Genomic DNA, 27,921 nt, shown 5'->3' with positions numbered 1-27,921 from the left:
GCTCAATTAATATTTGACAAAGGAGGCAAGAACATACAATGGAGTCAAAATAGTCTCTTCAATAAATGGTGTTGGGAAAATTGGACAGATACATGCAAGAAAATGAAACTAGACCACCAATTTACACCATACACAAAAATAAACTCAAAATGGATAAAGGACTTAAATGTACGACGGGAAACCATAAAAATACTAGAAGAATCCAAAGGCAACAAAATCTCAGACATATGCCGAAGCAATTTCTTCACCGATACAGATCCTAGGGCATTGGAAACTAAAGAGAAAATAAACAAATGGGAGTACATCAAAATAAAAAGCTTCTGCACAGCAAAAGAAACCATCAACAAAACAACAAGAAAGCCCACTGCATGGGAAAACATATTTGCCAATGTTCTATCTGATAAGGGCCTAATCTCCAAAATTTATAGGGAACTCATACAACTTAACAAAAGGAAGATAAACGATCCAATCAAAAAATGGGCAAAGGACCTAAATAGACACCTCTCCAAAGAGGACATTCAGAAAGCCAAGAGACATATGAAAACATGCTCAAAGTCACTAATCATCTGAGAGATGCAAATCAAAACAACAATGAGGTACCATCTCACACCTGTCAGACTGGCTATCATCAACAAATCCACAAACGACAAGTGCTGGAGAGGATGTGGAGAAAAAGGAACACTCGTGCACTGCTGGTGGGATGCAGACTGGTGCAGCCACTATGGAACACAGTATGGAGTTTCCTCAAAAAACTAAAAATGGAACTCCCATTTGACCCTGTGATCCCACTTCTAGGAATATATCCCAGGAAACCAGAAACACCAATCAGAAAGGATATATGCACCCATATGTTCATAGCAGCACAATTCACCATAGCTAAGATCTGGAAACAGCCTAAGTGCCCATCAGTAGATGAATGGATTAGAAAACTCTGGTACATCTACACGATGGAATACTATACTGCTGTAAAAAAGAAGGAACTCTTACCATTTGCAGCAGCATGGATGGAACTGGAGAGCATTATGCTAAGTGAAATAAGCCAGTCAATGAAGGAAAAACACCACATGATCTCACTCACTCATGGATAATAAAGACCATTATAAACTTATGAACAAAAATAGATACAGAGGCAGAGCTGCCTGGAACAGACTGTCAAACTACAGCGGGAAAGCCGGGGAGGGTTGAGGGGCGGGAGGCGAGGTGGGGGGGGGGGGGGGGTTGGGAGGCGGGGGGGAGGGGGGGTAAGGGGGGGTAAGAGATCAACCGAAGGACTTGTATGCATGCATATAAGCATAACCAATGGACTAAAACACTGGGGGGTAGGGGAGGCCGGGGGACTGTTAAGGGCGGGAAAAAAAGGAGACATATGGAATACTCTTTGTAATACTTTAAGCAATAAAACAATAAAAAAAAATAAAGTCCTACAATTGGCTCCTCTCTGAGGGGGCGTGGCTAGGCCCTGGGGGGCATGGCTGGACTCTAGGGAGGACCCAGCCAGTTTAAAACCCTGCGGAGGGGCGGCGGCCCACACTTGGTGGCTGTTAAGCATGGAGGCATGGAGGGGTGCGCTGGCCTCTGCGGCGTGGGCTCTTTGCGGGGATGTCGGTGTCTTCAGGAGTGCCACGCCCCAGCTGAGACGGCAGCGGCCAATGGCAAGCCAGCCCTGGCAGAAAAGCACGTCGAGGGGGAGGCGGCAGCGGGGTGCTGTGCGGGGAGTGGAGGAATCGCCAGCCCCATGCTGCCCCCGCCGCCCCCGCACTGCTCGCTGCAGGACCTGCCGGTGAAGATGCTGGTGGAGATCTTCGCCTGGGTTCCCGGCACCGACCTGCCCAGCCTGGCCCAGGTCTGCACCAAATTCCACCACATCCTGCACATGGACAGCATCTGGAGAAGGCGCTGCCGGGAGGAGTTTGGAGTTCCTGAAACCTTGCAGAAACCAGAGATGATGGGTATGTCTTATCGAGAAGTCTATGCGAAGCTGTTCCACCCATACAGAAACATTTTGGATTTGTGGCAGCTAGATCATGACTATAGAAGACTGCTGAATGTAGCGGTGGATGGCTTATGCATTACTGGTTGGACGTGCGTGCCTTCCCTTAACACCCATGTGGATGGCCCAATGCAATTCGAGCCCTCGTTTAGAATTCGCCTGACGGAGAGGAAATCAGCCACGGTGGAGTACATGGACGACTTCTACAGCTTTTCCCACAGCCGCCTCATGCAGATTCGGAAGGACAGGTTCAGCATCGAGTGGATCAAGAGAGACCACCGAACGGATTCACCAACGCGGCTTAGGGGAGAACGGATTCTGCTGGTGTTTGAAGACAGACAGCGGTATGACTGGCTGACCTACCGCCGCGTCTACCTCCCCTCGAGCCACCCGGACGACCTCATCAGGCCAGGCCTCTTCCAATGCAGATACGATAGCCTAGGCCTAAAGATTGCCATGCTCAGCTTCCATGGGAAGTATGCCAGGGTCACGAAGATCACGGGAGACTCCATGGGGATGTTAGAGATCCACCTCATGCGCCGCATCCAGCTGCCAGATGGTGAGTTCTTCCGCGACTTCGACGAGCTCTCCCTCGTGGTCCAGGAGATTGACAAGCAGGTGATCCGGGAGCAGCAGCAGCAGCAGCAGCAGCAAGAAGACGGGACTGAGGAAAGTGAGGGCCATGGCTGGCAGAGCCCTGCCCAGCCCAGCGTCGGGGAGTCCAGGGCTGCAGCTTCAGAGGAGCAGCCTGTTCCATTTGTTCTGCCTGTGGTCGTGCTCCCAAGAGATGAGAGCTACCCGGGAACCTGCAGGATGTGTTTCTATGCTGTGCACAATGTTACCTCATTTGCCTTACCCAACTCCTCATATGGCTCACCCCACCCAGGCGCTGCCCTGGAGTCTTCATCTTGTTCGATGAGAACCACTTCGGGTTCATCTCTCGGAAGGAGAGATACTTCATCCTGTTCGGCAGAGTCCAGAACACCTTCCAGAATGTGGAGGCACCATCCCCGCAGGCCTTCCTGGAGATGCTCAGGAACATTCAGTCCGGACGCCCTGGGAGGAGCAGCTTGCATGCACTTTGAAGATTTGACCTTCTGACAAGGTTACCCACCTTTGTTTGTTTTTTTAATCCTCACCCGAGGATATTTTCCCATTGATGTTTAGAGAGAGTGGGGGAGAGAGGGAAAGACAGAAATAATCGATGTGAGAGAAACACATCAGTTGTTTGCCTCCTGCCCAAGCCCAGACCAGGACCAGGCTGGGTAGGGGCTAGCAATTGAGGTAGAAATAAACCTTAGACCAGTGGTCTCAACCTTCCTAATGCTGTGACCCTTTAATACAGTTCCTCATGTTGTGGTGACCCCCAATTTCATTGTTACAAATTGAACATAATTAAAGCATAGTGATTAATCACACAAAAAAATAAAGACATCTTAGTTAATAAAAAAAAAAAGAAAAAAAAGAAAAGAACATGTTAAGAGTGAATTGAGCTAAGAACCATATGATTTCACTCATATGTGGGATATAAAACTAAAACTCATGGACACAAACAGCAGTGTGGTGGTTGCCAGAGGGAAGTGGGTAGGGGATGTAAGAGGTTCTAATATATGGTGATGGGAGAAGAATTGACTTTGAGTGGTGGGCACACAGTGCAATATACAGATCTTGTAACGTAGAAACCTACACCTAAAACCTGTACAACCATATTAACTGCCGGAAGCCGGTCCATCCTTGCTGCTTGACACAGTCGCTGCAGGGAAGAAACATCTGCACGGCATATGTTTCAAGGGACCTGGTGTATATGGCATACTGTTCTTAATATGTTTGCTCACCTTCTTGGCTCTATGTGTTTTAACCAAGGTCACCTCTCCGAGAAAGGTTGTTTCCCCAGGTAGGGATTTTTCCCTGAAGTTAGGGAGGGAATAAAACCCCTTAATTAAATGCCAGGCGGGTAGTTAATCACTTTAACTATGAACAATCACCCTTAAGCTACATAATCTTTACTCCCTGGAATGGAGATAAGAAACGCCCTAACCTTTGGAATAGAAATTGACAGGATTAAAATCAACTGGTATAAATACAGATGTAACAAGACAATAAAGGACAGAACTTGGCTGGAGATCCTGGACAGAACCTGGCTGGAGAACCTACACAGAACCTGGATGGAGAACCTGGCTACAGAACCTGGCTGGAGAACCTTGCTATGATGATCAACTGAACGCTGTCTCCGTGTCCTTCACTCTTCGCCGACTCCATCCACACCTTTGGGGACCCCTGGACCTGCTGGGGTTGGACCCTAACAATTAACCAATGTCACCCCAATAAATTTAATATAAATAAAAATTAAAAATAAAAAGCCAAACCAAAAAAGGTGAGTAGAAATATTTTGGGTGGGGTGGGGGGGTTTGTACTTAGATGAAATAACAGGTCACCTCTTAGGAAGACAGATGCCAAAAAGGCTGAATACTTCCTCAGTAATAATATCACCTTCATCTCTCACATAGAGTGAAAAATCTCACCTTCCAAAAGAACCCTTTCCAGAAAACCACTGCTGAAATATTCAGTTGTCACTGGCCTGTCCCCCACAGCATGCTAATGATGACAGTTGGTTGACCCTCTGAAAGATACTAGGAAGACCTGGCCTTGAGGAGAAGGCTGGTTGGAAAAGAAGAGGGAGCATGGCTGGTTCCCACAATCCCCAGAGGACCACCAGGTCATAGAAGCTCTCATGGAACAAAGGAGAACAGATATTAAATGAGGGTCTTGGGCCCCAAAGAAAAAGTGAGGATTTGGGGCCAGACATGAGTATAATAGTTTTCTTTCTTTATTTTTTATTTTTAAACTAGAGGCCTGGTACACAAAATTCATGCACTAGGGGTGGGTGTCCCTCATGCAGCCTGCACCCTCTCCAATCTGGGACCCCTCGGGGAATGTCTGACTCAGTTTAGGCCCAGTCCCACAATCCGGGACTGCTGGCTCCTAACCACTCACCTGCCTGCCTGCCTGATCACCCCCTGACAGCTCCCCTGCTGGCCTGATTAACACCTAACTGCTCTCCTGCCAGCCTGATTGCCCTGAGCTGCCCTCCCCTGCTGGCCTGATCTCACCCCCAATTGCCCTCCCTGCTGGCCTGATGGCCCCCAACTGCCCTCCCCTGCCGGCCTGATCTCTCCCCCAATGGCCCTCCCCTGCCGGCCTGATCTCGCCCCCAACTGTCCTCCCCTGCAGGCCTGATCTGCCCCCAACTGCCCCCCTCTGCTGGTCAATTTGGTTCTGATTGGTAGGTTTCTATGCCAGTCAGCGTCGAAAGCTCTGCCTCCTAGGCAGCCATTGGCTCCTCACACTTCACCTAGATTTGGTTCTGATTTTTCTATGCCAGTCAGTGTCTCTGGGCCTATCAACAGGGACTGACCAGAAAGGTGGGGCTGATTAGTAGCCCTAGTGGAGGCCTGGAGAGAAATGGAGGCAGGGCTGCTGGAGAAAAAGAGAGAGGCAAGTGCTGATCAACAGCTGCCACAGAGGCTACGGATCAGACCCTGCTTCTCTCTTTAGGACTCTCTCCAGGCCTGATTCGCAGACCCCTCAGCAGTCAGTGCTGGGTCACTGCGACTGCAGGACTAACTTCCGGCTGGTCGAGCCTCAGGTAGTGACAGACCCAGGGTTTTTATATATTAGGATATGTTTTTATTAATCTCAGAGAGAGAGAAAGGGAGAAGGAAAGATAGAAACATCGATTGGCTGCCTCCTGCATGCTCCCTACCAGGGATTGCGCCTAAAGCCCAGGCCCTGATCGGGAATCAAACTGTGGCCTCCTGGTTCAGGGTCAATGCTCAACCACTGAGCAACACTAGCCAGACTTCTTTCTTTTTTTTTTTAAACTATGTATCCATGTGCCAGCTTGATATGTATATAGGATAGACACAGGGGAGAGCATCACCTTTAAATTTAAAAAACAGTATCTACACACATCAATATTTATCACAAATACTAGGCATTTTTCATTTTTGCCAGTGAAGAAATAAATAAAGCATTTAAAAAATATTGCACAATATTACATTCACATGCAAGATTTTGTGATATGTGAAATATATTATTTCATGCAGCAAAAGAAATAAAGCCAAGAGTACACTGAAATGATAAAGATGATAAAGAGATGAGAAAATGAAAGATAAACAGGGTGAACATAAAAGGATTTATGAGAAAAGATACCCTCAAAACAAAAAGCTTCCCCATGATATGATCCCAAATTATCAACTAAGCCTGCCATGCTTTTGATATGGGCCTGGGAGAACTGAAGATAAATAGAAATGTACCAAAGCACATAAAGCATCCTTTATTATCTTCTTACCTAGGAAAGCTGCCATGTTCATGACTTGACTAAACACACAGCTTGCAGGAGGTTGATCACCTGCAATACTTGAAAAATATGAAATGTTTTTTTTTATTACTGTGTTAAAGTCTATAACCCTCTACAAAGGACTAAAATTCATATGCTGAAATCCTAATTCCCAATAAAGTAGTATTAGGAGGTAGGACCATTGGGGGTAATTAGATCACGAGGGTGGAGCCCTCATGAATGGGAGTAGTGCCCTTACAAAAGGGACCTCTCTCGTCCTCTTTCCATCCTGTGAGGATACAGTGAGAAGATGCTAGTCCATAACCCAGAAGAGGGCTCTCATCAGGGCCTGACCATGCTGGCACTCTCATCTTGGACTTCTAGCCTCCAGCCTATGTGAAATAAATTTGTTACTTATAAGCCACCCATTCTATTCTACTTTGGTAAGTAGCCCAAATTAAGACACTCCTCTTGTAACTTTTTCATAGATCAGAAGAGAATTATCAAATTACCTTATATATGGTGCATGCTTCACACCAGGTTTCCTGGAAAACAGAAAACATAGATGTTCACGTTAAATATAGTCATCTATGCACAGTTTAACCTCACCAATTGCAAAGTTTTTGTTAGGTCTATTGGTGAACAATGAATTACCCAGAGATAAACCTTACCTTTCAGCTGAATTTAATGGGTAAATTTTGTCATCTTCCACAGCTATAAAGTATCTATGAAGGAAGAACAATAAAAGTTTATAAAACAAAGACTTTTCTTAAAAAAAAAAACAAGAATAATTTGTTTCCCAGTTTTATTAGACAAACCACATTAGATCCTATTTATCTTTCCCTAACCAGGAAAATGCTCTTTTACTCTAATGCTTTTTACCTTTAGATCATACAGTTCTTTGAAGCTCAAATGTCATTCTTAATAATATTTCTTTAATCAAAACATCCCCAAAATTAATGGAAATAATTATAATCTGAAAACTGGAAAACAAAGAAATGAGACCTTACAGCTTTGGGGAAACTAAAATTCGAATTCAAATTTTGTAATTTCCTAATTTCTCACTCCACCTTTCTTAATGAACTGCAAGGAACTAAAATAATTATTTTTCTTTTTTAAAAAATATATTTTATTGATTTTTTACAGAGAGGAAGAGAGAGGGATAGAGAGTTAGAAACATCAAAGAGAGAGAAACATCGATCAGCTGCCTCCTGCACACCTCCTACTGGGGATGTGCCCGCAACCAAGGTACATGCCCTTGGCCGGAATCGAACCTGGGACCTTTCAGTCCGCAGACCGATGCTCTATCCACTGAGCCAAACTGTTAGGGCTAAAATAATTTTCTACAAGTGAACAGTAATTGAAATAAGCAAGAGTGGGAATGTTTTGTGATAAGACAAGATTTCCAATGTAATGATACCCATTTTATAAACATACCAGACCTAATCACACAAAAAACCACCCTGACTATGAACTGGACTGTCATAAAATCTTTAGGATGTTAGTGTCAAATTAGCAAATCTTGCAAATAATGAATCCATATCACCAGTGTTTAGGATGTTCATTACTGGAAGGACATGGGAACACAAGAGTCTAGTATTCTTCACTACCTGCTTTACATAATTTATTACTCTTGCTACTTTGGGTAACAGAAGAAGGGAAGAGAAATGGGGACTTCAGCAAGGTTGAATTTGTAAACATTTTTTAAAAGTGTTTATAAACACATTGCTCTAGATATTCCATATGCTATCAAAACCACATTGTTATCTACATTGCACTCCAATCCTTAAATAATAAATAAGAGGATACTCACACTATCCACAATCCAGCCGAAGTAAATAAAGTAAATACAAGAGGTAAAAACATCCATACGCTGAATTTCTTCCCATCCATTCCTGTTCCACTGAAAGAAAATGAACAGGTATTAATAACAAAGACAAAAACGTACCTGATTCAGGACAGACAGGAAGTTTACTTTCGTTGAAAAAGAGTGCATCTTATGAAACCATGGTTCAACATTACGACCACCTACATGGGAAGTCCTTGCAAGGTAACATGGATGATTATTATCCTGTATTAGTTCAGATATTCCAGAGTCTTCATTGAGAACTGGTGGAAAGTTTCTAATTATGACACTTATCCTTATACAAGTATCGATGTATTTAAGAAACGACAAAAGAGTTTGGGTTAGGACTTGGAGAAGAAGGTTTTGTGTTAGAACTAGGTACCAAAGACAAAGTCAAACCTACTTTTAGTGCTATTAACATTTATGGATTTATGGATCTATGGGTCCAGCATGTACATATGTTTACAGCTTAGGTAACAAGAATCCTATCTAATAAAAGAGAAATATGGTAATTAGCGTATGACCGCTACCATTCCCATTGGCTAATCAGGGCGATATGCAAATTAACTGCCAACCAAGATGGCGGCTGGCAGCCAGGCAGCTGAGAACAGGATGCTTGGTTGACCCAGTGATAGAGGAAACCAAGGTTCCTGCCTGCAGCTGCGGGGCTCTGAGCTCCTGAAGCAACAGCTCCGAAAGAAACAATGTTTCAATTATAGAAGCTAAAAGATGGTGGTTAATTTGCATACTCAGGCTCCAAGCGGTAGAGCGAAGACAAACAGCCCTGAAGCCACAGAGCAGAGAGGCCTCACTGCCCGGGGATCAGCAGAGCCGGGAGACCTCCCGGGCCTGGGATCAGGGGATCCGAGAGGCCTCAGGGCCCCGGGATCAGCGGAGCTGAGAGGCCTCCGGGCCCCGGGATCAGCGGAGCCACGAGGCTTCCCGGCCCCAGGATCAGCGGATCCGCCAGGCCTCCCAGCCCCGGGATCAGCAGAGCCGAGATGCCTCCTGGCCCAGGGATCAGCGGAGCTGAGAGGCCTCAGGGCCCCGGGATCAGCAGAGCCGAGAGGCCTCAGGGCCCCGGGATCAGCGGAGCCGAGAGACCTCAGGCCCCGGGATCAGCGGAGCTGAGAGGCCTCCCGGCCCGGGATCAGCGGAGCCTGATGGAAGCCCTGTGTGTTTATGCACCCTGGGGGTGCAGAGGTCCTGTCCTAGGCAGAGGCCTATGGCGAAATTTCCGACTCTGAGAAGCAGCCTGGGGGCTGGAAGGCGGCTCCTCTGACCTCAGTGCTGGAGAAGACCATTAAGCAGAAAGCTAAAGAAACCGATTTTACATCATTTCCCAGGTGGAGAACAGTTGGCATGTAAGCCCCTGACCAGTGCCCAGCCTCTCCTCTGTCAGTCTATCTCACTCTTAGGTACCATGTTCTTTGTTCTGTCTTAACTGCAACTCATTTTTAAACTAGATTGCTTTTAAAAGAAGACTAAAAAAAGTTTCCCTTAAGTTATTTAGGTGGTGCTGGGGCTGCTAGGGCTGCTGGGGGCCTGATAGAAGACACAAACACACAATGGGGGGCCTGTACCCAGCAGCCCCAAGGCCCACCACCTTGGTGCTGGGGCTGCTGGGGCCCTGATCAAAGACCCGCAGCTCCAAGCCCCGCCATCAAGGTGCTGGGGCTGCTGGGGGTATCAGAGACACAAACCCGCAGGCCCGGCACCCAGCAGACCCAAGGCCTTCATGGCAGCACTAAGGAGCAGCAAGCTGAGCGGTAGGAAGCAGCAAGCATGTGGGCAGTAATGAGGGAAGGGTCCCGGACTGCAAGAGGGCACATGCTGGGCTAAGGGACCCCCCCACCCATTCCCAGTGCACGAATTTCGTGCACCGGGCCTCTAGTGTTAGAAATAAATGGCTACAAAATAAATTAGCAACTCAGGAGGAAATGACAAATGCTTTGCAAATCTGAATTTTTCTCAAAACGTTATTGAGCAACAATCTCAGAAGACACTCGAATGATTTGGAAAATGTGTTGTGTGTAACTTTAAATTTGTTTCTTCCAACACAATGGGGGAGGGGAGGAAAGCCATATGCTAGGCATTTTGGATGGTATATTTTATTTTTATTTATTTATTTTTTGTTTTATTGCTTAAAGTATTACAAAGAGTATTACATATGTCTCCATTTTTTGCCCGCCATTGACAATCCCCTGGCCTCCCCTACCCCCCAGTGTCTTATGTCCATTGGTTATGCTTATATGCATGCATACAAGTCCTTCGGTTGATCTCTTACCCTCCCCTCCTACCCCCCAACCCTCCCTGGCCTTCCTGCTGTAGTTTGACGGTCTGTTCGAGGCTGCTCTGCCTCTGTATCTATTTTTGTTCATAAGTTTATAATGGTCTTTATTATCCATAAATGAGTGAGATCATGTGGTATTTTTCCTTCATTGACTGGCTTATTTCACTTAGCATAATGGTCTCCAGTTCCATTGGATGGTATATTTTAAAGCAAAAGTATATAAATAAAAAATCCCCCACCAAAATAAAGTGGAAAGCAGAGCTTCAGAAGTGCCTATGAAAAATGATTGGTAGAAAACAGAAAGAAACAACTATCACTTTACTTCTTTGCCCAAAACCATCACAGAGAATCTATTTGAGACACTGGATGCTAACAATGCTTAAGGCAAAAAATACCGGTTCCTGGAAAATAAAATACCCTCGTGATTTCCACAGGTGATCTGACAGGAGAAGGATATGGGATTACATAGAACCTCTAGGGAGAAACTGCTGCTCATTGTTTTGGATTTTATAATTAACTGGGAAAAGTCACTTACTGGGGTTTGAACCAGTACTTGTAGGCTAAGCCAAGTTCAGTAGCATATCTTTGCAGTAACAGAATGCTCCAATATGCCCCAAATTATCAGCCCCAGAAGAATTCATGCCTATAAACCATCTTAAAAACAGACTGGTGAATAAACCATAATGCCAACTTATTTATGTACACCGAGAAACACAACTGCCAAATGGACAAATACATTGGCTCCTCTTTTAGGAACACCTATAGGGAAAATCAGAATTTGGAATCAGGAAAATAGAGTGAAGAGAGTTGAGATAATTCTAAGACCATGGCATCAAGTTACATGTGCTAATTTACTTTAAAGAAAGCAGCATGGTGTAATGGAAATGGTATGGCAATGCGCAGGACCGAAAGCCAGTTCTGCCGTGCATCTGATCTCTAACAAGTTATTCCATTTCTTTTTTTTAAGTATTAAAAATAGTAGTACATATGTCTCCTTTTCCCCCCATTGACCTTCCCTCGGAAGTTATTTCATTTCTTAAGCTTCAGTTTAATTATGGAGATAACTGCTACTTAGCTTTTATTTGTTGCATAGACTGTTACATAAAAATAGTTGTATTAGGAGGGGAATAGAAGGGGGGACATGGGAGATATCTGTAATCTTCAGTGTGTTGTGCTGAGGATTAATGAGAACTGGTAACTCCGCACATATAATACAAGTTCCGTAAGTGGCAGCTCTGCCAACTCTAACTCTAAGATCAATGTTAGGATGAGGACCTTTCCCTCCAAAGCAAGGCTCTGGTTAGCCAAACACTTTCTTCTTCTCTGGGCCCCTGCTTCTCTAGGATGCAGACACCTTTCCTGATAAGTAAGTTTCTTTCTTCAGATGGCTCTCCCCTAAGATGAGTTAATACCTTAACTGTACACACATATTGAAGGCCTACCTTCCTCAGATTCTCCTCTGTGGTTACTTTTCACTATGCATTGCTTTCCTCATTTTGTTGTGGAAGCATCTATGGTGGCTAATGGCTACTCTCCTTAATTATTTTATTCTTGTTAGTTTAATTCTCATCTCCAAATTCTGGGAAAATCATACTATACCCCCTAATGATAGCTGAAATTGTTCTTCTTCTTCTTTTTTTTTTTTTAACTCAAAGGGATGCCTTGAGAGGTGAAAAGAATAAGTCTATGGATAGTTATATTATTAGCTTCCACTACGTGGGGGCTTCTTCGGGACTTTTACATTGGTTATGCACCTCCCTTTTTTTAATTTTGGAAATAATTGCAAATTCACATATGAGACATAGTAGAGAGAAATCCTGTATATCCTTCACTCTCTCCCCCCAATAGTAACATCTGTATAACCATAGTACAACATCAATATCCCAGATATTGACATTGATACATGGTTTGATTTCATCAGTTTTACACGCACTCCTTGCTGTATTTAGTTTTAAACAAATGTTACCATGTGTGCACATGTGTACGATCACCAACACAGTCGAGCACAGAACATACAGGTGTTCCTAAAAGGGGAGCCAAAGTTCCCGCGTGTTGCCATGTTATATAACCATACTACTTCCTTCCCCCAAACCCTCCTTCCCAATCTCTGACAACCACTAATCCGTTCTATACTTCTATAATTTTGATCATTTCAAGAATGTTATACAAATGAAATTATAGAGCATGTAACCTTTGGGATTGACTTTTTTCACTGAGCCTTCATCTGAGAATTCCTTGCAGATTCATGTAAGGTTTACGCTCATCAATGGTCTGGTACCTTTTATTCTTTGGTAATATTTCATGCTATGGATGTACCCAGTTTGTTTATGCACTGACTACAGCATATCTGGGTTGCTTTAACTTTCTATTGCAAATAAAGAAGTTATGTAATGGAGATGTAAAGTACAGCATAGGGAATGTAATAATATTTAATAACTATGTATGGTGGCAAGTGGGTACTAGGAGTATCGGGAGGAACACTTTGTAAACATGTGATTGTCTAACCACTATGCTGTATACCTGAAACTAATACAAAATAATATTGAATATAAACTGTAATTGAAAAATAAAAATTTTAAAATAAAATAAAGCACACAATTAAAAGAAAAGCTATGAAGCATGAACATAAGTTTTTATTTCTCTGCAATAAAAGCCCAAGACTGCAATTGTTGGGCAGTATGATAATTTCATGAATAGTCTTCAAAGAATCAGTTTCCTAAGTAGTTTTACCATTTTATTTTCTTAACAGCAAGGTAGGATTGAAGGTGTCTTCACATCCTTATCTCTATTAGTGATATCACTATTTGGTGTTAGCACTAAATAATTGGTGTTAATTGGTGATAATCCATGTTGTCACTATTTGTTATCTTAGCCATTCTGACAGGCATACACTGATATCTCACTGTTGTTTTGATTTGCATTTCCCTGCTGGCTAGTGATGTGGAATATCTTTTTATGTACTTATTTGCCACCTGTATATCCTCTTCAGTGAAATGTCTGTACCTGGCTTTTACCCATTTACAAGTGGACTATTTTTTATGGTTGAGAATGAAAAACAGTTTGAAGTGCTTTGTAAATTCTAGACACAAGTCCTTTTTCAGATAGCAGTTTGCAAATACTCTTCCAAGTCTGTAGCTTATCTCTTCATCCACTCAACAGGGTCTTTATGTAAACAAATTATTTATTTATTAGTAGCTTTGTGCTTGAATCCATGTGCCAGTAGGTCGCTGCTGCCCTCCTGTAGCTCTCTGCCTGCTGTCGCCCTCTTGTAGCTCCCCCCGCGTCCCCCTCATAGCTTGTTGCCCTGCCCTCTCCTGTAGCTCTCTGCAGCCCAATTGTACCTTGCTGGCCCACCCCCTGCTGACCTGTGATCTGGTCATGATGTGCTTGGTTGTTATGCCTAAGGGTGTAACGGCTAATGAGCATATTCCTCTCTTGTTATATAGGATTTATTGTTGTGCGTGAGTTAAAATATCTATATCTACACGAATAAAAGAGAAACATGGTAATTAGCGTACGACCGCTACCCTTTTCATTGGCTAATCAGTGAGTATATGCAAATTAGCTGCCAGCAAAGATGGCGCTTAACCGCCAACAAAGATGGCGGCTAATTTGCATACATAGGCGCAATGATGGGAGGCAAAAAGAGAAAGATGGAAGAATGGTGGCAGGAAGAGCTGGGGGGCAGGCAAAGGCAGCCCGCAGGGTTGCCTTTGCCCGCCCCCCAGCCAGTGATCGCCATCAGAAAGCCCAGCAGGCCAGGCGACACCCCTGTCAGGGGTGCTGGTGATCGCCATGGCAATCGGAGGAAGAGAGAGCCAGGGTGTAGGACCACAGGGGCCAGGAATGCCAACTAGCCTGCAGTCCCCTGATCTGCGATCTTGAAGGGAGAGGTGGGACCGCAGGTGCAGCTGTGCCTGCGGCCTGGATATGTGATCACGAAGGGAGGGGCGGGGCCACAAGCATGGCAGCACCCAGGGCATCGGGTGCAGCCATGCCTGCAGCCCCCGGATCTACAATGGAGAAGGGAGGGGTGGGGCAGCAGGCATGGCAGCACCCTGAGCACCAGGTGCAGGCCCAGGGTACAGCCTGCCTGCAGCCCTCTGATCTGCTATCATAAAGGGAGGGGCGGGGCCACAAGCATGGCAGCACTCAGGGCATCCGGTGAAGCCATGCCTGAGGCCCCAGATATGTGATCAGGAAGGGAGAGGCGGGGCCACAGGCAGGGGAGATCGGGGCTGGTGGGGCAACCGCAGAGGTCAGCCAGCACTCATGCTCCCAACCGGCTCTCCCTGGGAGTCCAGAGTGGAGGGCGCTCTCCCTGGTAACCTGGAAATCAGCCTCCCAGGGCAACTGTGGAGAAACCAAGCCTGGCGAGCCATGGAGAGGGCGACCTACCTGGAGGCCATGCAGCTTTTATAGTTGAAGTCTCCCTGGATGGAGGACTGGGGGTAGCAGGGATCAGAGTCAGCCAAGTCAGCCATGGAACCCCAGGTCCCCGCCGAATGACTAGAGCACATGGACTTCAATGGTTCTCGGTCACTTGCTGAGCAGCAGTCAGCCTGGACCAGGAATCAAACCCAAAACCTGACAGAATGGAACCCAAACCTTTGCTGTGGCAGAGGAGCTCCGACCCACAGAAGGGGCCAGGGCACACCAGAGGGATTTTGTTGAGAGGCCCTGACAGGCAGCACCCTGAGCAGTCGGTTAGAACCTCCTCCTGATACAGCAAGGTTGCAGGTAGGATCCCTGGTCAGGGCACAGACAAGAAGCAACCAAAGAGAGCATAGTAAGTGGAACAACACACTGATGTTTCTCTCGCTCCCTTCCTCTCTCTAAAATAATCAATCAATAAAAATGAAAATAAAAAATAAACCCTCTGGCCCTAACTAGTTTGGCTCAGTGGATAGAGCATCGGCCTGTGGACTGAGGGGTCCCGGGTTCAATTCTGGTCAAGGGCATATACCTTTGTTGCGGGCACATCCCTAGTAGGGGGTGTGCAGGAGGCAGTTGATCGATGTTTCTCTCTCATCGATGTTTCTCACTCTCCATCCCTCTACCTTCCTCTCTGTAAAAATCAATAAAATATATTTTTAAAAAAATAAAAATAAACCCTCTGGCTTGCAGAGTTGCTAAAACAGTTAGAAAGCAAAGTCTTATCCCTTCCCGTTCATTCAACAAATACTTCATATGCTCCTTCAATAATCACACTGGGAATGGGTGTTTGTTTGTTTGTTTGTTTGTTTTGGTTAATCCTCACCTGAGGACATTTTTGGATTGATTTTTTTTTGTTTATTTATTTATTTTTTTACAGAGAGTGGGAGGGAGGGAGAAAGACAGAAACTAATATGAGAGACATCAAATGGTTGTCTCTTGCTGAATCCCCGACCAGGGCCCTGGATTAAGCCGGCAACCCAGGTATATGTCTTCAATTGGAATCCAACCTGGTACCTTTCAGTCTGCCTGCAGAAGCACTATCCACTGAACCAAACCAGCATTTTTTTTTCTTTTTAAGTCCTCCTCTAAGGATATGTTCTTTTCATTGATTCTAGAGAGAGAGGAAGGGAGAGGGAAACAGAAAGAGAAACATTGATCAGTTGCCCAAGCAACCCACAACCTGTGTATGTGCCCTCACCTGGAATTGAATTCATGACCCTTTGAGGCGTGGGAGGACACTCTAACTACTGATCCACACCAACCAGGGCCTGGAGCTACAATGAGTTCCCTCGGGGGGGCTGCTGCTCATCCAGAAGCCGGGCTCATGGCTGGTGAGTGCAGCGAAGGTGGCAGGAACCTCCGCGGCAGCACTGAGGAGCAGCGAGCCGAGTGGTAGGGAGCAGCAAGCAGGCGGGCGGTAAGGAGCAAGGGGTCCCAGACTGTGAGAGGGCACAGGCCGGACTGAGGGATTCCCCCCACCCCCAGTGCACGAATTTCGTGTACCAGGCCTCTAGTATATATATAAAAAGAGATAATATGCAAATTGTCCGGGATGCCATAACATCACAACCGCTCAGGAGGAGGCTGTGTGGGCAGGTGGGTGGGAGGAGACTGCGTGGGAGGTGAGGCAAGCCACAGATGCCGTGGTGGCTTGAGCAGATCCAGAGCGGAGACAGGGGGGCCTGCCAGTATCGGCCGCAGTGGCTTGAGCAGACCCGGAGAAGAGAGAGATGGGGGGCCTGCTGGTTGCTGCGCACCAGCAGTCCCACCTCTGTGCGTGAGCTGCAGAAGAAACACCTTTTCTGACTGCTCATTGGCTAAGCTCCCCGTACACCACTCACAGTGTTCTTGGTAACTTGGGTAATAAGAATCCAAGAAGGTGATCTAGGGTTTTCCCACCTCATTCCTGGAGGAAAAAACAAAGGTCTGCGGTTGGAGGGGCTAGGAACTGTCATATTCTGCTCTAGCCGGTTTGGCTCAGTGGATAGAGTGTTGGCCTACGGACCGCAGGTTCCAGGTTTGATTCTGATCAAAGGCATATACCTAGGTTGCAGGCTCCTCCCTGGCCAGGGCCCAGGTCAGGGCTCACACAGGAGGCAACCAATTGAAGTATCCCTCTCACATTGATGTTTCTCTCTGTCTTTCCCTGTCTTTTCCATGCTCTCTAAAAATCAATGGAAAGAGAAACCAAGATGGCAGGATAGATAAACACCGGAAATTGCTGCCTCGCACAACCACTTCAAAAATACAACTAAAAGACAGAACGGACATCATCCAGAACCACAGGAAGGCTGGCTGAGTGGAAATTATACAACTAGAAGGAAAGAGAAAAGCACACTGAGACTCAGAGGAGGTGCGGAAGTAAAGTGCAGAGGTACGGATGCGCACGCAGCAAGGGCTGGCAACTGAGGACGCGCTGTCTTGTTCAATCGGGAGGGAGACACAAGCTCTCGACTGCTCTGAACTCCAGTTCCAGGTGAGTCTCTGGGGATCCAGACTCATACGAGGAGAAACTGGACTGTCTGGCATCGGTCGGAACTTGAGGGCGGCTTTCTCAGTGGTGCTTGCAGCAATTACCGGGACACTGAGACGAGGGGCCTCTTAGGGCAGGACTGAGGAGCAGCCATAGCTGTTTGCTCTGCCCTGTTGATTCCCTGAGACCCCGCCCCACCCAAGCTGTTCGCAGAGGCTTTTGCATATGACTGCCCTGGCCCTTTGTAATTTGAAAATTACCTAACAAACTGCAGCTGGGTCAGAGAGACCCAGAACATCCAAAAGAAGACCCAAGGCCCAACAGCAGCTTGCATTGCTTCACAGCTGGGTCTCATCTGGGCAGCTCCAAACCTCAAACAAAGAAGAAAAATCTGCAGATCTCTCCATAGCTCCTGCTGGGTAGCCTCAGGCAGAGGCTAAATTAGCACCTCCTTAGATCCAAGAGCCAGTGTACCAGTGGTCAGAGTGGGACCATCCAGATTACAACTCCTCAGACCCATAAGGGACACACTCAGAGACAGACTCAGTGAGCACCAAAGCCCCACTGAAGCAAGTCTTGCCCCAGAAGGGTGTCTCCAGCACAGAAGTTCTCCCACTGTAGACACAGCTGATTCTCACAGACAATTGGCCTGGAGGTCAATTCCTCCCAGTGATACCTACAACAATCAAGGCTTAACTACAACAAGACTGTGCACAAAGCCCACAAAGGGGTGCACCAAGAGTGTCCACCTCAGGTAATTGGGAAGGCTGAGCCACTGGGCCCTATAGGACACCTAGCACACAAAGCCACTCTACCAACACAGGGAAGCATAAAAAATGCAGAGACAAAGAAACAGATCACAAATGACAGAAATGGAGGAAAGCAAACTACTGGATATAGAGTTCAAAACCACACTTCTAAGGTTTTTCAAGAATTTTCTAGAAACCGCCGATAAATTTAGTGAGGCCCTCAAGAAATCTAGTGAGACCCTCGAGGTTGTGAAAAAGGACCAACTAGAAATTAAGCATACACTGACTGAAATAAAGAATATTATACAGACTTCCCACAGTAGACTAGAGGATCGCAAGAATCAAGTGAAAGATTTGAAATACGAAGAAGCAAAAAACACCCAAACGGAAAAACAAAAAGAAAAAAGAATGCAAAAATATGAAGATAGTGTAAGGAGCCTCTGGGACAACTTCAAGTGTACCAACATCAGAATTATGGGGGTGCCAGAAGAAGAGAGAGAGCAAGATATTGAAAACCTATTTGAAGAAATAATGACAGAAAACTTCCCATACCTGGTGAAAGAAATAGACTTACAAGTCCAGGAAGTGAGAGAACCCCAAACAAAAGGAATCCAAAGAGGACCACACCAAGACACATCATCATTAAAATGCCAAGAGCAAAAGACAAAGAGAGAATCTTAAAAGCAGCAAGAGAAAAAAAGTCAGTTACCTACAAGGGAGTACTCATATGACTGTCAGCTGATTTCTCAACAGAAACTTTGCAGGCCAGAAGGGAGTGGCAAGAAATATTCAAAGTGATGAATACCAAGAACCTACAACCAAGATTACTTTATCCAGCAAAGCTATCATTCAGAATTGAAGGTCAAATAAAGAGCTTCACTGATAAGAAAAAGCTAAATGAGTTCATCACCACCAAATCAGTATCATATGAAATGCTGAAAGGTATCCTTTAAGAAGAGGAAGAAGAAGAAAAAGGTAAAGATACAAATTATGAACAACAAATACACATCTATCAACAAGTGAATCTAAAAATCAAGTGAATAAATAATCTGATGAACAGAATGAACTGGTGAATATAATAGAATCAGGGGCATAGAAAGGGAATGGACTGACTATTCTTGTGGGGGGGAAGGGTTTGGGGGGTGCGGGAAGAGACTGGACAAAAATAGTACACCTATGGATGAGGACAGTGGTGGGGGGTAAGGGTGGGGCGGGGGGAACCGGGTGGAGGGAGCTATGGGGGGAAAAAGAGGAACAACTGTAATAATCTGAACAAGAAAGATTTAATTAAAAAAAATCAATGGAAAAATATCTTCAGGTGAGTATAAAAAAAAGAAAGAAATGTCATTTCCTATGAAAGAGACATCTTGAAAATACCTAAAGAAAGTTGTCATTTTTTCATGGTGAAAGGACTGTAGTACATGTTGATGAAAACACCTTGGTGGCTGTGGTGGCTGGCAGTGGCAGCAGCAGTGGGGTGATGGGGGTGGTGCCTTCCCCTGATCAGGCGGTTGCCTCCCACAGAGGGAGGGCAGACTGTGGCTTAGGCCTGCTCCCCATGGTGAGCGGGCCTAAGCTGTCAGTAGGAAATCCCCTGAGGGTTCCTGGACTGTGAGAGGGGGCCGGCTGGGCTGAGGGACTCTTCCCCACTGCACGAATTTTGTGCACTGGGCCTCTAGTACATAACATAAAAATCTTATCATTTTAAGTGTACAATAGAATGGTATTAAGTACATTCACATTGTTGTGCAACCATCACTACTATCCATCTCCAGAACTTTTCATCATCCCAAACTAAAACTGTACTCATCCTATATAATAAAAGCCCAGTACCCCAAATGGCAGAGTGACCAGAATGACCAGAGACCAGAACCACTGCAGCCCCTCGCCCCAGTCGGCCCAGGCCCCCAGCAGGGACCCCCACCCCGATCAGGGCTATGGCCAGCCTCCAAACTCATCACAGCACCTCACCCCGGCCTGCCCCCTCCCCCCCCCAGCGGTGTCCACCAGGTCAGCCGGCCCCAACCCCTGCACCAGGCCTCTATCCTATATAATAAAAGGGCAATATGCAAATTGATCCTAACAGTGGAACAACCAGATGACCGCTCAACCAGTCACTATGAGTTGCACTGACCACCTCTCGGTCCCTTTCCCTGGCCAGCAGGCTCTGATCGCCCAATGGCAAATGGGGAACCGAGGGTGAGTGGTGGGGGATGCGGGTGGTGCCAGGCCAAGGCCCCTACTTCACCAGTCGCCACACACACAGAGGGCAACACGTTGTGGGGCGGGGGGTGGCAAGTGGGTGGGAATGGCCGACCTCTTGGGCCCATCCCCTGGCCATCAGGCTCCAATCGCCCAATGGCAAACAGGGAACTGAGGGTGGGTGATGGTGGGGGGAGGGGCCAGCTGTGAGCAGCCAAGAAAGATGGCCCTCATCGTAGGCCAGGCCTAGGGACCGTACCTGCGCATAAATTTCGTGCGCCAGGCCTCTAGTCTATATATATAAAACCTATGCGACAGTCTGAACAGTAGCTATAACGTGCACTGACCACCAGGGGGCAGATGCACAACGCAGGAGAGAAAACCACAGGCATGGAAACATGGAACAGACTGAACAGATGAATCTCAGAGGGAAGGGGGGAGGGCAGGAAGAGATTAAGCAAAGACCTTATATGCATACTAGAGGCTTGGCTCATGGATTTGTGCACTGGTGGGGTCCCTCGGCTTGGCCTGCATCTTCTTGCAATCCGGGACCCCTCAGAGGTTGTCAGAGAGCTGGTTTGGCCCAATTCCCGCAGACCAGGCCAAGGGACCCTACCGGTGCACAAGTCCATGCACCCAGCCTCTAGTTAAATAATAACTCTTCATTCCCTCCACTCCCAGCCTCTGGCAACAACCATTCTACTTTTTATCTCTATAAATTTGACTATTCTAGGTACTTTATAAAAGTGAAGGTATTTGTCTTTTTGTGTCTGGCTTATTTCACTTAGTATAATGTTCTCACAGTTCATCCATCATGTATCATGTATCATAATTTCATTCCATTTTAAAGGCTGAATAACATATCATTTTATATATATATAATGTTTTTTTTTATCCCTTCATCCGTGGGTAGATGAGGATTTGGGAAAGTTCACCTTTGGGCTGCTGTGAATAAGGCTATGAATATAGATGTACAAATATCTGTTCAAGTGTCTGCTTTCAGTTATTTGGGGTGTATACCTAGGAGAGGAACTGGTGGTCAGATGGTAATGCTATTTTTACTTTTTTGAAGAAACATCATGGCAGCCTTACCATCTTACATGCCAACCAGCATGTAAGATGAGTAGTTATCAGGTTTTAGTTTTTTACCCTAATAGGTACAAAGTGGTATCTTATAGTGGGTTTGGTTTGTATGTCCCTAATGATTAGTGATGTTGAGTATCTTTTCATGTGCTTATTGGCCATTTTAAAAAACTTCGTTATTGTTTAAAGTATTGCATACGTCTCCTTTTTCCCCCACTGATCTCTCCCCAGCTACTCCCACCCCTCAGCACAGACCTCACCACCCTACTATCTGTGTCCATTGGTTATGCTTATATGCATGCATACAAGTTCTTTGGTTGACCTCTTATCCCACTCACCCTCTCCCCTGCCTTCCCTCTGAGGTTGGATGGTCTCTTCAATGCTTCTATGTCTCTGGATCTATTTTTGTTTCATCAGTTTATGTTGTTCATTATATTCCACAAATGAGTGAGATCATGTGATATTTATCTTTTTCCAACTGGCTTATTTAGCTTAGCATAATGTTTTCCAGGTCCATCGGTACTGTTGCAAATGGTAATAGTTCTTTCTTTTTTACAGCAGCGTAGTATTCCATTGTGTAGATGTACCACAGTTTTTTAATTGGTTCATCTGCTGATGGGCACATAGGCTGTTTCCAAATCTTAGCTATTGTAAATTGTCCTGCTATGAACATAGGGTGCATATATCCTTTCTGATTGGTGTTTCTAATTTGTTTGGTTATATTCCTAGAAGTGGGATTACTGGATCAAATGGGAGTTCCATTTTTAATTTTTTGAGGAAACTCGATACTATTTTCCACAGTGGCTACACCAGTCTGCATTCCCACCAGCAGCGCACAAGGGTTCCTTTTTCTCCACATCGTCACCAGCACTTGTGATTTGTTGATGATAGTCATTCTGACAGGTGTGAGATGGCATCTTACTATCATTTTGATTTGCATCTCTTGGATGATTAGTGACTTTGAGCATGTTTTCATATGTCTCTTGGCCTTCTGTATGTCCCTGAACAGGAGTGGTGAAAGTAGGAATCCCTGTCTTATTCCTGTTCTTAGGGGAAATGTTTTCGTTTTTTCCCATTGGGTATGATGTTGGCTGTAGGTCATCATATAAGGCTTTTATTATGTTGAGGTATGATCCCTCTATTCCCACTTTGCTGAGAGTTTTTATCAAGAAAGGGTATTGGATTTTGTCAAATGCTTTTTATGCATCAATTGATATGATTATGTGATTTGTGTCTCTCAATTTATTTATGTGATGTATCACGTTTATTGATTTGCGGATATTGTACCAGCTTTGCATCCCTGGAATAAATCCCATTATTCATGGTTTATGATCTTTCTGATGTATTGCTGGATCTGATTTGCTAGAATTTTGTTGAGGATTTTGGCATCTAAGTTCATGAGGGATATTGGCCTGTAATTCTCTTTCTTTGTAGTGTCTTTATCTGGTTTTGAGATTAGGGTAATGCTGGCTTCATAGAAAGACCTTGGACATGTGCCTTCCTCTTGAATTTTTTTGGAATAATCTGAGGAGAATAGGTTTTCATTCTTTGAATGTTTGGTAAAACTCCTCTGTGAAGCCATCTGGACCAGGGCTTTTGTTTGCTGAAAGTTTTTTGATTATTGCTTCAATTTCATGAGTAGTTATCAGCCCATTCAGGTTTTTTTATTCTTCCTGATCGAGTTTTGGAAGATTGTATTTTTCTAAGAGTATGTCCATTTTGTCTAGGTTGTCCAGTTTATTGGAGTAGAGTTGTTCATAGTATTTTTTCATAATCGTTTGTATTTCTGTGGGATCACTTGTTATTTCACTTCTTTCATTTCTGATTTTGTTTATTTGGGTCCTCTCTCTTTGCTTCTTGGTGAGCCTGGCTAGAGATTCATAAATCTTGTTTATCCTTTCAAAGACCTAGCTCTTGGTTTTATTGATCTTTTGTATTGTTTTTTTTTTTTTGTCTCTATGTCATTTATTTCTGCTCTGATCTTTATTATTTCCTTCCTTTTGCTTACTCTGGGCTTTTCTTGCTGCTCTCTTTCTAATTCTTTAAGTTGTAGCGTTAGATACTTTATTACCAGTTTTTCTTCTTTTATGAGGTAGGCCTGTAAAGCTATGAACTTTCCTCTCAGGACTGCTTTCACTGTGACCCATAGATTTTGGATTGTTTTATTTTCATTATCATTTGTTTCCAGGATGCTTTTTATTTCTTCTTTGATGTCATTGGTAACCCAATCATTGTTTAATAGCATGCTATTCAGCCTCCAAGTGTTTGATTGTTTTTCATTGTTTTTATTGTAGTTCATTTCTAATTTTATGCCATTGCGATCTGAGAAGATGCTTGTTATGATTTCTATCTTCTTGAATTTGAAGAGAATTTTTCTCTTTCCCAATATGTGGCCTATCTTTGAAAATGTCCAATGTGCACTTGAGAAGAATGTATATTCTGTAGCTTTAGGGTGAAATGTTCTGAAGATGTCAATTAGTTCCATCTGATCTAGTGAGTCATTTAACATTGCTGTTTCTTTGCTGATTTTTTGTTTAGAGGATTTATCCAGTGGTGTCAATGGGGTATTAAAGTCTCCTATTATGATTTTATTGCTGTTGATCTCTCCCTTGATATCTTCCAGAAGTTTTTTTTTTTAAGTATTTGGGTGCTCCTGTATTGGGTGTATATATGTTTACCAGAGTTATATCCTCTTATTGAATTGCTCCCTTTAGTATTATGAAGTGGCCCTCCTTATCTCTTGTTATGGCCTTCACTTTGAGGTCTATTTTGTCAGATATAAGTATTGCTACCCCAGCTTTTTTTTTTTCATTTTCATTTACTTGAAAAATTTTTTTCCATCCCTTCACTATCAGTCTGTGTGAGTCCTTTGTTATGAGGTGGGTCTCTTGTAGACAGCAAATATATTGTTCATGTTTTCTTATCCATTCAGCTATCCTATGTCTTTTGATTGGAGCATTTAATCCATTTACATTTAAGATTATTATTGATAGGTACTTGTTTGTTGCCATTTTTATTCTTTATGCCTGTGTTCCTTCTTCCTTATTTCTTCTTTGTACAGTAGCCCCTTGAGCATTTCTTGCATTGCTCTTGGTAATAAACTCCATAATTAGCCTTTTTTTTTTTTTTTTTTTTTTTTTTGTCTGTGAAGCTCCTGATTCCACCTTCAATTTTGAATGATAGCCTTGCTGGGTATAGTGTTTTTGGTTTAAGTCGCTTGCTTTGCATCACTTTGTATATTTCATTCCATTCTCTTCTGGCCTGATATGTTTCTGTTGAGAAATCAGTTGATAGTCTAATGGGAGATCCCTTGTAGGTAACTTTCTGTCCCTCTCCAGCAGCCTTTAAGATTCTTACTTTCTTGTTGATGTTTGCCAATTTAATTACAATGTGTCTTGTGTTGCTCTTTTTGGGTTCATCTTATTTGGGACTCTGTGTGCTTCCTGGATTTGTGTGACTTTTTTCTTCCCAAGATCAGGGAAGTTTTCTCTCATTATTTCTTTAAACAGATTTTCTATTCCTTGCTGGCTTCCTCTCTTTCTGGCACCCCTATTATGCGGATGTTGTTTCATTTTGTGTTGTCCCAAAGCTCCCTTAGCCTCTCCTCCTGTTTTTAAGTTGTTGTTTTTCCCAGTAGCTGCTCTGCTTGGGTGTTTTTTTCTATCCTGTCTTCTAACTCACCAATGCTTCTTCTAGTCTTCTAGTCTACACCCTTCCAGTGTGTTCTTTATTGCAGCTATGTCATTTTTCATTTCTGCTTTATTCTTACACATGTTGAATTTGTCTTCCATCCTTTTCAGCATCCTTATAACCATTGCTCTGAATTCTTTATCTGACAAATTACTTGCCTCCATTTTGTTTATTTATTTTCTGGTGATTCCTCCTTTTCTTTTATCTGGGGATTTTTTCTTTGTCTCCCCATTTTTGCTATTCTTTTGTGATTTTTTTCTCTGTATTAGATCAAATTGCTATGCCACCCAGCTTTTTTTAGTTTGTCTTATATAGTAGATCTTTTGTGGGACCCAGTGGTTCAGTCTCTCAGGTATTCTGGGCTGGGTATTTTAGGAATGTCCCCTACTTAGGATATTTGGGTTCTCTTGGTTTGGTTGGGTCTTGAGTGTTATTATCTCATTTGTGGATGGAATCTCCTCACATGGTGTCTGGTTATGTGGCTCACTCTCTGCCATGTTGACTGAATAGCACAACATACAACTTGACGAGACATGACACAAAGGGAAAAAATCACGAATGTACTCATGACACCAATAACCCCAATAAAAGTGACCACCAGAGAAGAGAGAATTAAGAGAAAAGAGAGAAAAAATGATATTGAGAATAAAAAAGGTAAGATGGAAAAAATAGGGGAGAAAACACCACAAAAAAAACCAAATAAACCAAAAAAATGCAAACAATAAACATCCAGAAAAGGGGGGAGATAGAATCTATAGAGGTAGAGCTTATATACAGAAAGTAAGGTTACGGAATTGGCTGAATAGGGGAAGGACCACAGTTCAGTGTGGAGGAGGTAGAGAGAGAATGAGTGGATAAGAATAAAATAAATAAATAAATAAGATAAAACAAAAATTTTTTTAAATTAATTTATTTATCCATTTATTTTTGGAAAGGGAGAATAGAGGAGAGAGTAGATAGGTTTGAGTTTAATGAGTGAAACTAATTAAACGATTAAGAGAAGAAGAAAGCATGAGGGGAGAGGAAAAACAAAAGCATAAAAAATTGACTAGTGAAGAAAAAAGAGAAGCATTCATGGACTTTGAGTAGGGGAGAGGAAATTAGATATATGAGTAAGTCAACAGAGACTACAATAATAATAACACATCAATAAAGCAGATAAAGAAGATCAATTTTTAACAAGGGATAAAGAGAAAGGAAAGAGAAGAACTAAAGTGGGGACAGGAGAAGAGAAAACAGGATGAAAAAGAGAGAAGTGAGGAAGAAAAAGGTGGAAAAAAGACAAAATAAAATAAAATAACAATAAAAAATAAAAATAGAATAAAGAAAAAATGAAAAAACAAACAAAAATATAGAAAAAATTGTTTTTAAAATAAAAGTTAAAAAATTAAAAACTGAAGTGTTGTTCACTTCAGCTGAGTTTTAATGCCCCATGGGGGCTGGGTTAAGACCCCACTCTTCTGTTCTGTCTGCCTCTTCTCGGTTTCCTGTTAGGTAGTTAGCACTGTGTTGAAGTTCCAAGCGATCCACCACTCTTCTGTGTCTATCTCCACAGCCTTGGCTGCAAGCAGGCGGGACCAATCTGCCCTCTTTGCCTGTCTGCCTGCTGTCAATCTTAATCACTCAAGCGTCTGTTTCCGACAGGACTGTAGTTGGGAGTAGTGCTGTCTCACTTTCCAGAACTGAACCACCCCTCCTCAACCTAGTCCCTAAGGGCTCTTTGGGGCTATTCAGAGTCTTTGTTTCCTTTGTAAAGCTCAAGGTGTAGGCTGGGTGTGGCTGTATTAGCTGTTGGGAGGGGCTGGCTCTTCAGGAGAAAAAAGGCTGCTTAGGTTTGGATCACAAATGCCTCAGTGCCAGATTCCTGGTCACTTCTTCCTGACCCACTCTCCTCCACAGCCTCTCCCCTGACTCCACAAATCTGCACCTCTGTCTGCACCACAGCCTCAGGTGAGTGTTTGTAATTGAAGGGTCCTGTGAACTGGGCTTAGCGAATAAAAGCAAAGACAACACAGAGGCAAAACAACCACACAACTGCGAGTTTCTCCCCCAACCCCTACCCCGCTCCACACTGCTCAGGCAGCTCTTCAGGCCACCTTCCTGGGTGCAGCCTCTCATGACTGTGGACTTAGATCTAGATTCCTCAGCTGCCAGCAGCCCTGTGGACTTCCTTTCCACAGTTGGATGTTACGCCTGTCCCCAAGGGACGCAGCCCTGGTGCAGTGCAGCTTCCTCTTGGCCCAGTGGTCGTGCATCTCTCTCTCCAGCCCAGATCCCTGATCCTACCATTCTCCAGGTGTTCTCTGCCCTTCCTGGCTGCAAGCTATCTCACCAACTGTGTCTAATTTGTCAATTCTGAGCGGATATTCTCTGATTTAGTTGCTCCTTCTATCTGCTCCGGACAAGGCGCAGGACATGTCTGCCTATTCGGCCACCATTTTTCCAGACTTATATCTTCTTTGGAGATATGTCTACTCATGTCTTCTGCACATTTAAAAATTGGGTTGTTTTCTGTTGTAGGAGTAGGAGTTCTTTATATATTCTGAATATAAATCCCTTATCATATTCATGATCTACAACATTTTCTCCCATTAGGCGAGTTGCCTTTTTATTCTGCTGAGAGTGTCCTTTTATGCACAAAAATTTTAAATGTGGATGAAGGCCAGTTTATCTATTTTTTTTGTTGCCCATATTTTTGTGTTCTATCCAAAAATATCACTGCCAAATCCAATGTCATGATACTTATAGTTTTCACTCCTCCATTTAGATCTTTGATCCATTTTGAGTTCATATTTATATATGGTACAAAGTAGCTTTGC

The 27,921-nt window shown here is 44.1% G+C and overlaps 1 protein-coding gene across 3 annotated transcripts in view; it reads right to left on the bottom strand.

The window, feature by feature from the left end:
• Positions 1-27,921, bottom strand: part of TMEM150C (transmembrane protein 150C) — a 101,985-nt gene that overhangs the window by 23,983 nt on the left and 50,081 nt on the right. For all 3 annotated transcript variants that reach the window (XM_070409311.1, XM_070409322.1, XM_070409330.1), the window contains exons 2-5: positions 8,143-8,232; positions 7,001-7,054; positions 6,842-6,874; positions 6,342-6,409 (exon numbers count right to left, since the gene is read on the bottom strand). In XM_070409311.1, coding sequence (XP_070265412.1) covers positions 6,342-6,409; positions 6,842-6,874; positions 7,001-7,054; positions 8,143-8,222 — 235 coding nt within the window. In that variant the 5' untranslated portion in view covers positions 8,223-8,232. The remainder of the gene's footprint in view (positions 1-6,341; positions 6,410-6,841; positions 6,875-7,000; positions 7,055-8,142; positions 8,233-27,921) is intronic.

The sequence above is a fragment of the Myotis yumanensis genome, unplaced genomic scaffold, assembly GCF_028538775.1.
Source record: "Myotis yumanensis isolate MYYU_CA2020_CCGP unplaced genomic scaffold, mMyoYum1.0.hap1 SCAF_1, whole genome shotgun sequence".
NCBI classification, from domain to species: domain Eukaryota; kingdom Metazoa; phylum Chordata; class Mammalia; order Chiroptera; family Vespertilionidae; genus Myotis; species Myotis yumanensis.
The sequence above is the reverse complement of the archived record's forward strand: the minus strand, read 5'-3'. Positions and strand labels throughout refer to the sequence as shown.